This window comes from Petromyzon marinus, chromosome 57 (genome assembly GCF_048934315.1).
Source record: "Petromyzon marinus isolate PM22_M1 ecotype Great Lakes invasive population chromosome 57, UKy_Petmar_22M1.pri1.0, whole genome shotgun sequence".
Classification (NCBI taxonomy): domain Eukaryota; kingdom Metazoa; phylum Chordata; class Hyperoartia; order Petromyzontiformes; family Petromyzontidae; genus Petromyzon; species Petromyzon marinus.
Genome location: NC_133723.1, coordinates 2,380,874 through 2,398,469, shown reverse-complemented (window position 1 = coordinate 2,398,469; position 17,596 = coordinate 2,380,874). Strand labels below are relative to the sequence as shown.

At 59.5% G+C, this 17,596-nt stretch overlaps 1 protein-coding gene across 5 annotated transcripts in view; it reads left to right on the top strand.

Moving 5' to 3' along the window:
- The window catches only part of LOC116955030 (uncharacterized), a 100,308-nt gene extending 83,049 nt beyond the window's left edge, over window positions 1–17,259 (top strand). For 4 of the 5 annotated variants that reach the window (XM_076052633.1, XM_076052637.1, XM_076052632.1 and 1 more), the window contains 5 exons: window positions 1,237–1,372; window positions 4,872–5,439; window positions 5,703–6,654; window positions 11,264–11,402; window positions 12,829–17,259. In XM_076052633.1, the coding sequence (XP_075908748.1) occupies window positions 1,237–1,372; window positions 4,872–5,439; window positions 5,703–6,654; window positions 11,264–11,402; window positions 12,829–13,659 (2,626 nt within the window). In that variant the 3' untranslated portion in view covers window positions 13,660–17,259. The remainder of the gene's footprint in view (window positions 1–1,236; window positions 1,373–4,871; window positions 5,440–5,702; window positions 6,655–11,263; window positions 11,403–12,828) is intronic. The other variant, XM_076052634.1, reaches the window with a different exon arrangement.
- The last annotated feature ends 337 nt before the right edge of the window (window positions 17,260–17,596 follow it).

Here is a 17,596-nt window from a genome sequence, read left to right as displayed (position 1 = left end):
GGGAGAGTGGGGGGGGAGTGTGGGTGGGAGGGAGTGTGGGAGAGAGTGTGACACGGAGTGTGACAGGGAGAGGGTGTGGGGAGCCGTGGGTGTGAAAATAGCAGCCGAATGCTTCCGGCTAAAATCTCTCAAGTTTCTGGAGGAGGAGGAGGAGGCGGCGGCAACATCGGCCGTGTTTGCCTGGTGCGGGGAGAGCGGCCGCGTGCGTGTGAGTGAGTGAGTGAGGGAGATCTTCGCCTTTGAATGCGTGAGTGAGGATGGCGAGTGAGTGAGACGGCGTGAGTGAGCGTGTGTGTGTGTGTGCGCGTATACGCGAGCGCGAGTGTCCGAGTGAGCGAGGCCACGTGTCACGCACGCTCCTCCACGAACGCCTCCGCCGCCGCACCCTGAGTCACCGCCACCAGCCAAACCACCACCGCCATGAGCTAAACCACCACCATCACCACCACCACCAGCTAAACCACCACCACCAGCTAAACCACCACCATCACCACCACCATCACCACCACCACCAGCTAAACCACCACCACCAGCTAAACCACCACCAGCTAAACCACCACCATCACCACCACCACCATCACCACCACCACCACCAGCTAAACCACCACCACCATGAGCTAAACCACCATCAGCTAAACCACCACCACCATGAGCTAAACCACCACCACCAGCTAAACCACCACCGCCATGAGCTAAACCACCACCAGCTAAACCACCACCACCATGAGCTAAACCACCACCAGCTAAACCACCACCACCATGAGCTAAACCACCAGCTAAACCACCACAACCAGCTAAACCACCACCATCACCACCACCACCAGCTAAACCACCACCACCAGCTAAACCACCACCATCACCACCACCATCACCACCACCAGCTAAACCACCACCACCAGCTAAACCACCACCACCAGCTAAACCACCACCAGCTAAACCACCACCACCATGAGCTAAACCACCACCAGCTAAACCACCACCACCAGCTAAACCACCACCATCACCACCACCACCAGCTAAACCACCACCACCAGCTAAACCACCACCATCACCACCACCATCACCACCACCAGCTAAACCACCACCACCAGCTAAACCACCACCAGCTAAACCACCACCATCACTAACTAAACCACCACCACCAGCAGCAGCAGCGTGTGTGTGTGACTGCCGCTGAGTGTACTCACAGCTGTGTTTGACCCCCACCCCCTCTGTACCCCCCCCCCCCCCAACAAGTGCGGGGCCGCGAGTGACGATGGGGGGCGGCGAGGAGGGGCTCATCGGGATCCCGTTCCCCGAGCACAGCGCCGACATCCTGAGCAGCCTCAACGAGCTACGGCGCGGCGGACAGCTCTGTGACCTCCTGCTGCAGGTGACCACCACCACCGCCGCCGCCTCGCTCCACCACCCCTCGCCACCACCACCGCCTCGCTCCATCACCGCTCGCCACCACCGCTCGCGACCACCACCACCACCACCGCCTCGCTCCATCACTGCTCACCACCACAGCCACCACCGCCATCACCGCCATCACCGCCTCGCTCCATCACCGCTCGCCACCACCGCTCGCCACCACCGCTCGCCACCACCGCTCGCCACTGCCACTCCTCACCACCACCGCTCGCCACTGCCACTCCTCACCACCACCGCTCGCCACCACCGCCGGCCAGTGCCACTCCTCACCACCACCGCTCACCACCGCCGCCGCCTCGCTCCACCACCCCTCGCCGCCACCGCTCGCCACCGACACTTCTCACCACCATTCCTCGCCACCACCGCTCGCCACCGCCACTCCTCACCACCACCGCTCACCACCACCGCCTCGCTCCACCACCGCTTGTCACCGCCACGTGTGGACACGTGTGCCTGTGCATGTCTTCACGCATCGGTGCGTGTCTGTCTGTCTAGTGTAAGCGTGTGTGTGTGTGCATAAGGTTTTTGGATGAGTCGACCTAGGGGAGGCCCAGAACCGGATCAGATATTCGCTGCCACTGTCGTTGGTCGTGAGCGGGAGTGGAACTGGGGTTGCCGGGTTCGTAACGCAGTGCAGTGCTCGCCAATGCGCCCCCGACTCAGCCTTAAATGAGTTCTACCTGGTGCGGTGGGAAGTCAAACATCAGCGCTGAGAGGACAATATCGGCCGGGCTTGGTTCTGGCCACACCATCCCTTCATAGGTGTGCCGCGCCGGCCTTCATAGGTGCTCGCCGACAGTATGGTAAAGGCTACCCCGGGCATCTTTGTCAGTGTATGGACTGGCTCTGGCTCCTCTCATTATATATAAGGGGTGGATAGTCCTCGACTCGGCGCAGGATAATGTCAAGCAGCAGGGAGTGGCACTTATTCTAAACAAAAGAATGAAGGGGCGTGGGAGCGCGAGGTGTGGGAGGCCATGGGTTGCAGCCTGTTGTGAGCTCACTTCCTTATTAATAGGTGAGGAATGATGATGGTGGTGGTGGTGGCCTACACCCCCACCAAAGATGAACACGAGTGGAGGGATAGCAGGCCGGCAAGGCTGATGAGTCAGACGCCTTCTATGACCTCTTCGTCCCAAGTGCTGACTAAAGTGGCTCCCTCGGGATAAACTCATCCTCTTGGGTGACTTGAATGCCTGAGGAGCGGCTCTTGACGCAGGCATCTGGGCCAGACTCATTGGAAGGCGTTGGCCGGGTGAAGCTCAATAACAACAACAACAACAACGGCAGGAGGCTGCTCAACATCTGTGCAGCCTGTGGGCTTGTAATCGCCAACGCACGCTGTTCCGGCATCGGAGCATCCACACAGAAGCATGGACGCATGTTGGGTCCAAGCAAGAACATGTGCTGGATTATATAGTGACGGAACAGCGCAATGTGGGCCTATGTCCTTGACACCATGACCGACCGTGTAGCTGATGTGTGAAGGATCAGGCCATTGTGGTGTGTCATCCGTAAGATGCGCCTGTCATACATCCAATCCGGTGTTGGGCAGCCACTTAGGGCCCCAGTCAAATCCACAATGGCCTGATCCTCAGGTGACAGCTGATGAAAGTTGCGAGTCGGAAATGTCATCATCGTTTGCAGCTTTTGGTTTGACACGTCTTCTCTTTCGCTCCCAATGTCGGAAGGAAATCTGGCCGAGGCTTAGGTGCTGTGGCTCATGCAGCCAGAGGCCCTGGCGGTAGGCCTCTTCCCACCGTCTGTAACATCCCGCCACGGCCGAAAGCGAGGAGGCTTACCGCAGCAAGGAGGTTCGGAGAGAGCCGTGCGGCACGGCGATTGTCTCAGTGGCTACGCGATCGCGAGATGCTCTTTAATAATACCAAGAAATTCTAATTCGAAGCGTCGCCCCCCCCTAGACGGACCATCCTTAAGGGGGGAGGAGTGGCGATCCGATCTCTGACCTTAGGATCAGGTCGGCAGCTTTGCCGAGCTGGAAACCCCTTGGCTACCGGGCAAGGTGGAGTTGACATTTCTGAGCCCGCGGCGCCTCAAATAGCAGAGGAAGTTGGCATCGTCCTGCGAGTGGGCTGGCGGAGCGTTCCGTCTGCTGAGGAAGTGTGAAAACCGAACCGGAGCCTGAAACCATGCAAGGCTGGGCAAGGGAGGGGTTGGTCTTCCGGAGGTTGCGGAGCCTCAAAGGCTGGAGGAAGTGGCCACCCCCTTGTGGGTGGGGTGGGTGGGCAGCTCATGTGCCATCTCTCAAGGAGGTGTGAAGATCAGCGATACGGAGCTCAAGAGACCGGGCTGTCACGTGCAGTCGGTGCGTGCGACTGGTGACAGTAGCGTAGCGGTCGGCGCTTCGCTGCGCTACGAACTCGGCGACCCGAGTTCGATTCCCGCTCACGGCCAACACCGGTGACGATTATCTGAACCCATCATGGGCCTCTCCTACGGCGACCCAGCCTCAAATGAGTACCCGGTGCGGTGTGTAAACATCGCCACTGGGGAGACAAAAGCGGCCGGGCGTGGTGCTGGCCACCCACCCCCTCGTGTGCCGTGCCGGCCTTCGTAGGTGCTGCTCGCTAACAGCACTTGCCTCGACAGTCTGCTAAGGCTACGCCCAGAAGGGACGATGATGGCCGATAGGCAACAACGGGGCCTAGTCCAAGACGTCCACCGGGATGAGATGGAATCAGCTCGTGTGTAGAGCAAGCGGCTAGGAGATGTTAACCACCTCGCCTGGTATACAGGAGGGTCGTTGGTTCGATCCTGACCCTTGACACCTGCTGCTGCTGCTGTGTATTTGGAGTTTGTATGTTTCTCTCCCCGTGGTCACCTGGATATTTCTCCGGATCCTCCGTTTTCGCCCCTCCACATTTAGAAACATCGCGCGTTTAGATAATTTCCATTATTTGGCTGCTATGAATTTCCGCACGATGACAAGATGCTTCGTTGACCTATCATTTGTGGCCAGTTCGCTTCTGAAAAAGAGCTTCATAGCTCAGTGAGCATTACCTGGTAACATAAAAAATAGTTTTTAGCTTTAAGAGTTTCAAGTGCTGGGTGGATTGTTGCATCGCGTGATCATGAGAGGTGGCAGCGGCTTGGGGAGTCCTTCATCCAGCAATGGATTGACCATGGCCGATTGTGATGCTCTAAGTGTAGTGTGTTGGCGTGGTGTGTGTTGTCGCGGTGTGTGTATGTTGACGTGAAGTGTGTGTGTGTGTGTTGTCGTGCAGTGTGTTGGTGTGGTGTGCATGTGTGTGCGTTGGCATGGTGTGTGTGTGTGCGTTGGCGTGGTGTGTGTGTGCGTTGGCATGTGGTGTGTGTGCGTTGGCGCGGTGTGCATTAGCGTGGTATGTGTGTGTGTGTTAACGCGCGTGTTGGCATGGTGTCGCGTACGTCTGGACACGTGTAACCGCGGCGATGGTGCGACGCGCGCGTTGGCGCAGGTCCGCGGCCGCGAGTTCCGCACCCACCGCGCCGTCCTCGCCGCCTGCAGCCGCTACTTCCGCGAGCTCTTCACGTCCGGCGAGGAGCCGGCACTGGCGAGCGAACGCCCTTCGACCCCGGCGACCCCGCCGGCAGGCGGCGGCGGCGGCGGCGGCGGCGTCGGCGGCGGTGTTGGCGGCGGCGGCGGCGACGGTGGCGGCGGCAGCCCGGCGGCGTCCGCGGCGGCGGTGGCGTACCGCGTGGACTTCGTGTCGGCCGGCGCCATGGCGGCGCTGCTGGACTTTGCGTACACGGCGACGCTCACGGTGACGAGCGGCACGCTGCCCGACGTGCTCAGCGCCGCGCGCCTCCTCGACATCCCCTGCGTCATCGCCGTGTGCCGGGACATCATGGCGGCCGCCGCCGGCAGCAGCGGCGACGATGGGGGCGGCGGCGGGGGCGACGGCGGCGATGGTGGTGGTGCCGCCGGTGTGGAAGAGGAAGCGGAGGAGGATGAGGGGGAGCGGCCGCTTGTTGAGTGGACGGGCACGGAGGGGTGGGGGGCGGCCGAGCCTCCTCAGCTGAGAGGTGAGAGGTCACACCGCCGCCACCATCGCCACCACCGCCATCATCTCCCGCCACCACCGCCATCACCTCCCGCCACCACCATCGCCACCACCACCGCCACCACCATCGCCACCACCACCAACACTGCCACCATCCACCCCAACCGCCGCTACCACCTCTGCTGCCACCTCCGCCACCAATGCCACCACTGTCGTGCACGGGTAGAGGGGAGTTTCACGTCCTGTGCCATACTCACGGGGGATCTTTGTCTCCGTGTGGCCCAGCAGCGGCTCCGTGCCCGGGGACCGGTTCCCGCAGGAAACGCGCGGGGCCCTGGGGGCCCCCCTTCCACCTGCGGCACCGGGATGGGGGCGGCCCAGCGGCGCCCGACGACCCCGACCCCACGGACCTCACCGCAGACGACGCGGAGAACGCGATCGCGAGGCCGACGGCGTCGCCACCGCCGATGGCCGTGCCCTCGCCGCCGCCGCCGCCGCCGTCCTCGCCGCCGCCGTCCTCGTCGTCGCCGTCGCCGCCGCCACCGCCGCCGCCGCCGCGTGCCGTCAAGGTGGAGCCAGGAAGCGAGAGGCAGGCAGGGGCCTCCGCTCCCACGCGTGCCCCCGGGGGGCGGTTCGACCCCACGACCTTCAACCCGGAGTCGTTCGGCCCCGCGCCCTACGAACCCGCTGCGCCCTACGAACCCGCTGCGCCCTACGACCTCAGCTTCAAACGCAACCGGCGACGCCGAGGAGCTCGCGGGCGCAAGCGGAGCCGGCTCGACACCGGGAGACCCGGGTCACCGCGCTCGTCCCCTCTCCCGCTGCCTCCTCCCCACCTGTCGTCCTCGTCGTCGTCGTCTTCGCCGCTGCCGTCGTCGCCGCCGTCGTCGCCGCCGTCGTCGCCGCCGTCGTCGCCGCCGGCACCGCAGCACCAGCAGCACCAGCAGCAGCAGTTGGCGCGCGAGCAGCTGCTGGCGATGGTGAAGAGCGAGCCGGGCGAGGAGTTCGACCTGGGCGCCTGCCTCGGCCTGCTCTACTCCTCGTCGGCGCTGTCGGGCCTGTCGGCCGCCGTGGTGCTGGGCGAGGTGGACGGCCGCGGCTTCAGGCCCAAGGCGAGCCAGGAGTGCCCCGTGTGCCACAAGGTGATCCAGGGCGCCGGCAAGCTGCCCCGGCACATGCGCACGCACACGGGCGAGAAGCCGTACATCTGCGGCACGTGCGGAGTGCGATTCACCAGGTGAGCCGGCGGCGGCGCCACCTGCCGCTGTTTGACTGCTTGTGACTGTGTGTGCGTGTTACTGTGTGTGTGTGTGTGCATGGGTGTGTGTGTTGCTGTGTGACTGACTGTTTGTGACTGTGGGTGCGTAATTATTAACCTTGTGCCATAGGCCCCAGGGGGACAGGCGTCTATGACGTCTCCTGGCCAAACCCCATTTGGCGGAGCCAGGAGACTGAATCCGAACCCTCGGGGCTCCTCTAGAAACAGCAAAAAACCACTACGTGTGGCCACGTAGAATGTTCCAACGCTCACTGCTGAGGAGAGGCTGCCACTCCTCTGTCGGGAGCTGGACTGGTACCGCCTGGATCTCTGTGGTATTCAGGAGGTCCGGTGGACCAGCTCTGGCTCCTGCCACCATAAGGGGTGGACAGTCCTCTACTCCGGGCAGGAGACTGCCAAACAACAGGAGGTGGCTCTTCAACAAAGGAATGCAGGGGGCGTGGGAGCGTGGTGTTGAGGTGTGGGAAGCTGTAAGTCCCAGGCTACTTTGGGCTCGCCTTCCCATAAACCAGAGGCGAGGAGTGGTGATCGTGGTTATGTATGCCCCCACCAAAGACGAACATCCGTGGAGGGATGCAGGCAAGGCGGATGAGTGAAGATGCTTTCTATGACCTCCTGTCACAGGTGCTAGTTAAAGTGGGCACTCGGGATAGAGTCATCTTGTTGGGTGACTTCAATGCCCGAGTTGGTCATGATGCTGGCACCTGGTCTGGAGTGATTGGAAGGCATGGGCCAGATCAACTCAATAACAACGGCAGGAGGCTGCTCGATTTTTGTGCAGCCCATGGGCTTATAATTACCAACACGCTGTTCTGGCATCGGCGCATCCACACAACATCATGGATGCATGCCGGGTCCAAGCTAGAACATCTGCTGGGCTACATAGTGATGGAACAGCGGATGCGGGCCGATGTCCTTAACACCAGGACCTCCTGTGGAGCTGATCTGCCCACTGACCATCGACTTGTCATCTGTAAGATGCACCTGCCATTCTTCCACTCCGATGGTGGGTGTACACCCAGGACCCCATTCATACCCATCGTGGCATGGTCTCAGCTAGCTGATGAAAGTTGCAAGCGAGAATTTCATCATCGCTTGCGGCTGGGGTTGGCATCGTCCCCCACTCCTCCTAATGTCGAGGGGAAATGGGTGAGGTTTAGGACTGTGGCTCATGCAGCTGCAATAGCTGCTTTGGGTACACGGTCCAGACCTCCCCAGAGTTCCTGGCTGACAGAGGAGGTGTTCAAGCTGGCTGAGAAAAAGTGACAGGCCCACTCTCATCGGCTACAGCATCCCACATCGGAGAATGAAGAGGCTTGCCGCAGCTTTCGCTCGGAGGTTCGGAGAGCTGTGAGGCGCTGCAAGGATGGGTGTTGGTCACGGATTGCTGAGGAGATGGAGTCTTCCTCAATGGCCCGCGATCACAAATCGCTCTTTAATTCCATCAAAAAAGTAACCTGCAGTGCCACACCTATTACCATCATTAGGGGAAAGAATGGCGATCCAATCTCTGACAACAGTTTGGACCACTGCGCGGGTTCCTCAGGATTGGATGGATGCCCTGGTGTAATAACTACAGGGGCATCTCACTCCTCAGTGTGCCGGGAAAGGTCCTGGCAAGGAATTCCAACAAGACCTACATCTCTGCTTTATTGACCTGGTCAAGGCCTATGATACCATCAGTAGGCCTGGGCTCTGGGTTGTTCGTCGTGCTTTCGGAGTCCCTGACCCTCTGCTCACGATCATTAAGAACCTTCATGATGGTGAGCGGGCCCGGGTAGAACTAAGTGTCTGGGAGTCGGAGCCATTCCCTGTACACCTTGCGGTGCGACAGGGATGTCCTCTGGCTCCCACATTATTTAACATCTCAGTTTGACCACGTAGTTCGTGAAGCCTTCAATAGGTGTACCGGAGGAATTTCCACCTGGTACAGATACAATGGGAGGCTGACCGATGCCCGGGTGCGGTCAAAGGATGGCTCCCTATTGCTCAACCATGTTATTTATGTATGCCGATGATCTGCTAATTGCTGCTCACTCAGAGGAGGAGTTGGAGGCACTGCTGCTGAACCTGCAGCTTGCCACTAAGAGGTGGAGCCTTACCATCAGCCCCACCAAAATTAAGCACCTGCCTGGGACACTCCACCCCCACAACTCCCAATTGGTGATGGGGCAGTTGTGGAGAGAGTGGAGAGTTTCCCATACCTGGGCAGTGCACTCATGACCAGCTCCGGTTTGACAACAGAGGTCTCACTCCGAATCAGTCGAGTGGCATTATCTTTTCATCGGTTGCGTAACGCTGTGTGGAAGCTACCTGGTCTGTCGCTCCGCACAAAGCTTCAGGTCTTCTCGGCCATTGTCATTCCCACCCTTCTCTACGCTTGCGAAATATGGACCCCCCTAATGGAACATCTTCGCCGGTTAGAAACATTTTGGCTGACCTGCCTACGATCCATCCTGGGTTTAACCAAGCTGGATTGTGTGAGCTCACAAATCCTTGAAAGATCTGGACAAAGTCCCATCGGGGAGCTCCTCCGGCAGGCAAGGCTGCGTTGGCTGGGTCATGTAGCCCGCATGCCCAGCCACTGCATGCCAAGACAGCTGTTGTTTGGCCGGATCGAGGGGGCTAAATGGGCGCGGCACGGGCTAGAGAAGAGATGGAGTGGTGTGGTACAGGAGGACGTGGAGCTGAGTGGACTTACCGATGACTGGTACCAGCGGTGTCAAGATCGGCCTCTGTGGAGGAGGCTCGTGAAGGACGCTACTGGGCAGTTGGAGGCAGTCGCCCTCCAACAACAACGGAGGGCGGAGGAGCGACGCTCACAACAACGAGCGGAGCACCGGGTGGCTAAAACACAGCAGGTTGGCACAGTAGGGGGCACGGGTGGTGCATCAGCCAGCCATCTCAGTCATACTCTTTGGTTCTATTCGGTAAAGTCACGTAGGTAAAAAATAAAACAACAAAAATCACGAAGTTTCGGCCACAACACAAGCGGCCTTCATCAGGTGAAGAGAACAGACTGTCTCGAGGACAGCGCTGGAGTGAAACACAGTCACGCTTAGACCGCGACCTTTAAGCTGTGTGAGAGTAATTAAGGTGCCTTGACAAAGGAATTAGCATAAAAAATTGCATTTAATAGGCGGACTTGGCATGATGAAAGGTGGGGAGAGGGTCGACCTGTGCAGGCTGGCGAGGGGGCAAGGTAGCGTCCACATGCTGGTGGTGTGAAAAGGAGATTTTAAGCAGCTGCGAAAGTTTGGGGTACCACTACTTGAAAAATATACTGTACGATTGAAAGGTCGCGGTCTGAGCTTGGCTGTGTTTCACTCCAGCGCTGTCCTCGAGACAGTCTGTTCCCTTCACCTGATGAAGGCCGCTTGTGTTGTGGCCGAAACGTCGTGATTTTTGTTTTATTTTTTACCTATGTGACTTTACCGAATAGAACCAAAGAGTATGGATCCTTGCAGTCACGAAAGCTTCAAATCTACATCTCAGTCATCTTAGTCAGTCGACACGTGGCACCTGGGTTTGCCCCGTGACCTCGTGCCAGCGGGCGTTGGACACTTCACGTGGCCTCAAGGTGCACATGGCCTGGCACAAGCGTCGTGGTGACATCACCGCCACTTAGTGGCGGTGGTTGTTGTTATGTGTTACTGTGGGGAGCGGTAGTGTAGTGGTTAGCGCGCTGCGCAATGAACCTGGCGAACTGGGTTCGATTCCCGCTCACGGCCAACACCGGTGACGATTATCTGAACCGTTCCTGGGCCTCCCCTAGGTCGACTCAGCCTCAAATGAGCACCTGGTGCGGTGTGCAAACATCGCCACTGGGGAGACAAAGGCGGATGGGCGTGGTGGTGGCCACCCACCCCCTCGTGTGCCGTTCCGGCCTTCATAGGTGCTGCTACTCGCTAACAACAGCCTCGTGAAGACTATCGGGAGGATGTTTGTTTTTTGCGCGTGACTGCGTGCGTGAGACTGCGTGTGTGCGTGTGAATTTTGTGTGTGCCACGTACGCAATGTGCAGTGGTGCGGTGCAATAGTGCAGTATGGTGCAGCGCGGTGCGGCAGAGTGTGGTGAGGTAGAGTGTGGTGAGGTAGAGTATGGTGCGGTAGAGTGTGGTGCGGTAGAGTGTGGTGAGGTAGAGTGTGGTGCGGTAGAGTCCGGTGTGGTAGAGTGTAGTGCGGTAGAGTGGTGCGGTAGAGTGTGGTGAGGTAGAGTGGTGCGGTAGAGTCCGGTGTGGTAGAGTGTGGTGCGGTAGAGTGGTGCGATAGAGTATGGTGCGTTGTGGTAGAGTGTGGTGCGGTGCAGTGCGGTAGAGTGTGGTGCGTTGTGGTAGAGTGTGGTGCGGTGTGGTAGAGTGTGGTGTGGTGCAGTGCGGTAGAGTGGTGCGGTAGAGTGGTGCGGTAGAGTGTGGTGCGGTGCGTTGTGGTAGAGTGTGGTGCGGTGCAGTGGTAGAGTGTGGTGCAGTGGTAGAGTGTGGTGCGTTGTGGTAGAGTGTGGTGCGGTGCAGTGCGGTAGAGTGTGGTGCGGTGCAGTGGTAGAGTTTGGTGCGGTGCCGCTCCCCAGGCAGGACAAGCTGAAGATCCACATGCGCAAGCACACGGGCGAGCGCCCCTACGCCTGCGCCTGTTGCGGAGCCGCCTTCATGCACAGCTACGACCTCCGCAACCACGCGCGCACTCACACGGGGGCGCGTCCCTACCAGGTGACCAACAACAACAACAACCGCCATTCGCCACTAAGTGGCGGTGACGTCACCACGACGCTTGTGCCAGGCTATGTGCACCTTGAGGCCACGTGAAGTGTCGAACGCCCGCTGGCAGGAGGTCACGGGGCAGACCCAGGTGCCACGGGTTGACTGACTGAGATGACTGGCTGGTGCACCACCTGTGCCCCCTACTGTGCCAACCTGCTGTGCTTTAGCCACCTGGCGCTCCGCTCGTTGTTGTGGGCGTCGCTCCTCCGCCCTCCGTTGTTGTTAGAGGGCGACTGCCTCCAACTGCCCAGCAGCGTCCTTCACGAGCCTCCTCCACAGAGGCCGATCTTGACACCGCTGGTACCGGTCATCGGCAAGTCCACTCAGCTCCATATTCTCCTGTACCACGTCACTCCATCTCTTCTCTAGCCCGTGCCGTGCCCGTTTAGCCCTCTTGATCTGGCCGAAAAAAAGCTGTTTGGGCATGCGGTGGCTGGGCATGCGGTGGCTGGGCATGCGGGCTACATGACCCAGCCAACGCAACCTTGCCTGCCGGAGGAGCTCACCGATGGGACTGTCCAGACGTGATCGTCGTTGACGCGACTGTTGTTGACGACATCGTTGTTGACGCCATCGTTGTTGATGCAACTGTCGTTGACGACATCGTTGTTGACGTGACTGTTGTTGACGCCATCGTTGTTGATGCGGCTATCGTTGTTGATGCGACTGTCGTTGACGCCATCGTCGTTGATGCGACTGTCGTTGATGTGATCGTTGTTGATGTGACTGTCGTTGATGCGACTGTCGTTGACGCCATCGTTGTTGACGCGACTGTCGTTGACGACATCGTCGTTGATGCGACTGTCGTTGATGTGATCGTTGTTGATGCGACTGTCGTTGACGACATCGTTGTTGATGCGACTGTCGTTGTTGACGCGACTGTCGTTGTTGATGCGACTGTCGTTGACGCGATCGTTGTTGATGCGACTGTCGTTGACGCCATCGTTGTTGATGCGACTGTCGTTGACGACATCGTTGTTGATGCGACTGTCGTTGTTGACGCGACTGTCGTTGACGCCATCGTTGTTGATGCGACTGTCGTTGACGCCATCGTTGTTGATGCGACTGTCGTTGACGTCAACGTTGTTGATGCGACTGTCGTTGACGCCATTGTTGTTGATGCGACTGTCGTTGACGACATCATTGTTGATGCGACTGTCGTTGACGCGATCGTTGTTGATGCGACTGTCGTTGACGCCATCGTTGTTGATGCGACTGTCGTTGACGCCATCGTTGTTGATGCGACTGTCGTTGACGACATCATTGTTGATGCGACTGTCGTTGTTGACGCGATCGTTGTTGATGCGACTGTCGTTGACGACATCGTTGTTGATGCGACTGTCGTTGACGCCATCGTTGCTGATGTTGCTCACAGTGCCCCACGTGCCCCAAGACGTTCACACGCTCCGACCACCTCCACCGCCATGTCAAGCGCCAGAGCTGCCGAGCGGGTGGCCCCCACGCCGGCGGCCCTCGTCGCCACCGTCAGCCCAAGCTGGAGCGTGACGCCGGCGCCGAGGGGGCACCGTGGCCCACCAGGGCCGGGCGTGGGGGCGTACGGGGGGGCGGCGGTGGGGCCGGCTCAGGGGCGACGGCGGCGGAGGGGGGCTGGTGCCCCCCCGCGGATAGAGGGGGAGGGCGCGGGCGCCGGCGTGGCCGGGGAGGGGGTCGCGGTTCCCGTACGGAGCGTTACGCGGTCAGCCGCGCCATGATGATGCAGCACCAGCAGCACCAGCAGCACCAGCAGCACCAGCAGCACCAGCAGCACCGCGACGCGGGGCCGCCGGGACGGCACGAGCGCCTGCCCACGCCGTCGCCATCGGCGCCGCCGCCGCCGCCGCCTCGTCCTCCCCCAGCACCGACGTGCCCGGCCGCCCCTCCGCTCGACCCGGCTGTCGGTTACGCGGCGAGCGCTTTCTACGGCGAAATCTTCGGGCGCCTGGGAGACGCCGGCGTCGGCGGCGCCAGCAACGGTGCGGCGCCGGACGACGTGGTGGCGCAGGGCTTCTTTGGGCACCGGCCGCACCCGCACCTCTACCCGCTGCTGCAGATGCAGCAGGCCATCGCGGCCGAGTACTGCGCGAAAGCGCAGCTGGGCCCCAGCGGCGCCGGAGGAAGGACGGCGCCGCTGCTGGCGCCGACCACGCTCGCGGAGTTGCACGGCTTCCCGGCGTTCCCCCGCGCCATCGACGGCGTGCGGCAATAGCCCCCCCCCCACTTCCCTTCCAAACTCCGGGACCACGTGACCCCCCCCCTCCCCCCGTCCCCTCTCTCCTCTGTCACACTTCGTGGCCCTCTCCTGTCCCTGGCGGAGTTCCGAGCCGAGTCGAAGTTTTGCGCCGACCGTGCCGGAACCGGGAAGGTCCGGACGAGGGCCTGGATGGTGCCGGCGATTGGACGCCAGCTCTGGGGTCTGGCGCAAGCCACGCGCGTCGTTTGACGACGACGACGAGGAGACGGGGGAGGGGCGAGCGGGCGGGCGGGGTCCACTCCCCCCCCCTGCCCTCTCCGACCCCCCCTCCCCATTCCCTGTAACGTTTACAGAATCGGGTTCCAGGATGCGGCCCCACCATGAGTGGGGCCGTGGGATTGTCCCGGTCCAGTTAGGCCGGGGGCCGGGCCAGAGCTCGCATTGGTCCCAGCCCCGGCTATCGCCGCCCCCACCCCCCATCGCCGAACGGGGGGGGAGGGGGTGGTGGCTCGATGCTGCTTCGCCGGAGGCGATGATGGCGACGATGAAGATTGAAGCGACGATGACGGCGACGGGCCGCCCATCACCGTTCGTTAGCGTTGCCACTGGAGCCCCCCCAGCGCCCCTCCCCACCCCACCCCACCCCCCGTGTCCCCCACGTCCCTCCCCAGCTGAGCGTTTGCACTAATCGGAGGAAGGGGGGGGGGGGCTAAGATGAGGGAGTTGCGGTTGCGGCCAGGAGGCCGGGGCCACGTGTATTTATGACGCCGCCGCCGTTGTCGTCGTGGGGTCCAGTTACAGTCTTTAATTGAAGAGTCGCGATCATGGCGCCAACTGGGCGAGGGCGCTTTGGTTGTGAGGCCGGGCCCCGCCTGTCTTTGACTGTCGTTGCTGTAGCCATGGCTGTTACATTAGCACGTGTTTTCTACTATCGCCGTCGCTAGCGTTGTTTTTGCGTAGAGCCCCCTGTTCCGTTAGTCCCTTGAACAGTTTTGTACAATTTAGCACTTTATGGGTGAAGGGTGGCGGTCGGTGGACTCGGTGGGGCTGTGGCGGTGGCTGTGAGGGGTGGAGGGAGCCCCCGCGGAGAGTTGAGGTTCGAGTTGGTTCCCGGGTTCGGTTCCGGGCGCGAGCAGCTGCCGCTTCCCGCAGGATTCGGGTTCAGTGGTGGCACCGTTCTGTCTCTCTCCCCCTGCTCCTCGTCGTCCTCCTGCCTGCATGGCCAGGAGGCGCCGTGCCCGAGGCCACGGTGGCGTCTCCTGGTTTTTCGTTTCTCTCGCGGTCGGAGGCCACCGAGTCGCCGTTTGTAAATGTTCCACGGTAGGGCCCTGAGCAAGCGAGGTGGACGGCCTCGGATTTCCGCGCTCCGATTGGTCGGGTGGTGGGGCTTCGGGTTTTTAAAGGTTAGTAATTATAAATCGTGCTGATAACGGTGGCGACGTCCTTTCCCCCCCCCCCCGAGTCTCGAGACTCGTTTCCAATAGCATCCCTGCTACACCGGGAGATGCGCGGCCAATTCCTTTTTTACAATACCGTAAGTCAAGAGCGCGTTCCGTTGCGGTGGACTCCGAAGTCGGAGGCGTCTCCTTAGCTCGCAAGTCGCCATCGCAGCCGGATGAAGTGATCAATCGTGAGCTGCGATTGATCACGAGGCTTAGAGCTGCGTGGCTCCACCGCAGTGCGGTCTAGGGGAAGGTGGGTGGGTGAGTGGTGGCCGGGTTAGGGGGTCCTGCACAGCCCTACCCTGGGCAAAGTTAAAGGGTAAGGGTGTCGACATGCCAAGGGGTAAGGTAAAGGGTAGGGTAAAGGTAGCTCGGAAGAATTACCCGGTAGGGTAAAGGTAGCGTGAAGTATTACCCGGTAAATACGGTACCTTGTTTACCGCTAAAAGCTCCGTGGCACAGTCCGTGGCCTCCATTTAATAAGTAATATTTTTTAAAAACTTTTTAAAAAAACACGCTTTTATGAAATCTACGAGTAATGGCAGAACTCCACGACTCCAGGAAGTGGCCCCGAAACTTGCCACAACGTAGGGACCGTGGGAAATTACAGCCAACGTCAGTTGACAGTGGACAATTAGACCCAAGCCGAAACATAACATGAAAAATAATGTAAAAAAATATTTTTATTTTATTATTAATGATAGAATATAGTATTGTCATCAGTATGACATAAGTATACCAAGTTCGCAGTCGAAACCACATTGGGAAGTGGGTTGAAATTGAGTTACAATATTTGAAGATACAACCACGACAACAACAGAGTGAGTTTAAAGAAAGCGTGTAAAATTGGAATAATCGAGAGTATTCTATATGAATAAAGCACTCTACCTAGCATTTACCTGTTATAAACCTTTTTCATGTGTCGTAGTACCCCAGTAATTAACCTGTAATCGGGTATTTTGTATGGGGTAAGGGTAAAAGTTAGGGTATAGGTAGGCTCGTTGCTTTTAACCTTTTACCTTACCTGCTGAAGGGTAAAAGGTAGGGTAGAGTGATTGTATTGTGGTAAGGTAAAAGGTAGGGTAAAGGTAGGCTCGTTGTTTTTACCTTACCTTGCCGAGGCCTACCCATGGCGGGGTGATGATGTAAACGACTCGGAGAGTTGGATCCCACGAAAAACTCCCCCCCCACCCCGTCACCCACCCAGTGATGGTTCTAATCATCATTACAATCACCGTCATTCTCAGTATCATCCTCATCACCACCACCACCATCATCACCATCAACCAAAGCACGTCACCTGCTGTCGAGTGGATGTTAGAGATCCCGCGACATCGTTCGCACGAGCTGGTGTCGGGGAGGGGGGACCAAATTGCCGCGGGCTTTGAGAGTTTTCACGTTCCGCAGCCGCTCGTGAAGAAGGGGAGGGGGGGGGCCGTCTGGGTTCAGGTCTGGTTCTGGGTCCCGTTGTACCTCTTTTTTTTCCACTGCACATAACCGAGCCGTGCTGGAGCCATGCCAAGTTAGCCCGGCGCATCGAGTGGGTGGTGGTTTTTTTTTTATTTTCCACTGCAGAAGGCGAGCCGTGCCGCTGACGCCGCACGCGGTGAACGAGTGGAGACGCGCGCGATGACACCGCGCCCTCGCCGTCCACCGACTGAGGTCGCATGCGATGCGCAGCGTCGTTACCACCGCAACCGGCCCTGTTTGACCCCCCCCCCCCCCCGAGCGAGAATGCGACGCCTCGTGAGAGCCAGCGTAGTATGGTTCCATTTTTTTTTGCTCTGCACGGCAAATTGCCAGTGGAAAACCAGCCACACCGCCAGGGAAGCCTGTGTTGCCCCCACCCCGGCTCGGATGCGACAGTGGAAAAGGAGAATCGGGTCTGATCAGGTCCGGGTCTTGCCTGGGTCTGGATGAAATGAATGTAACGTTGGGGAAGCTTCGTGGGCCTACTGACGCCGCTCGGGGCCTGCACTGAGGGGGCGGCTGTCCCCTCCCTCTGCCCGCCTGGGCCAGAGTCCAATTTGATCAGAATCCGAACCATCACGTGTTTAAGATGCGTTTAAAACTGCGCGCGCTCGCACACGGTTTTTACAGAATGCTCACCATTGCGTACGTGGCCCTCACGCTTCTGTTTTCAATGGACTAATAAAGGAGTATCCTGGCTGTATCCCGCACTGGTAATGGTTTGCCCGGTTATGGGCGCGAGAGAAATTGTCGTTATTATTATTATCCCACGTGTGTGCGTCAGACGGAACAAGTGGAGCCCACAATTTTGCCATCGTACATTCCTCCGGCGAGCCAGGGTAACACACGGGCCCGTCTTCCGATGTGCACGGAAAAAAAAGGACTTTGGCCAAACAGAAAAATGTGCGTGGCAAACCCAACCCCTCGGCGCTGCCTCCGCGGCGCTCGATGACAGGCCACGTGCGGAATGGCCACCAACGCCCCAGCCACGATCGGGCAACACCGCCGGCGTACGAAGGCCTCCCGAAGTCGCCGCCGTC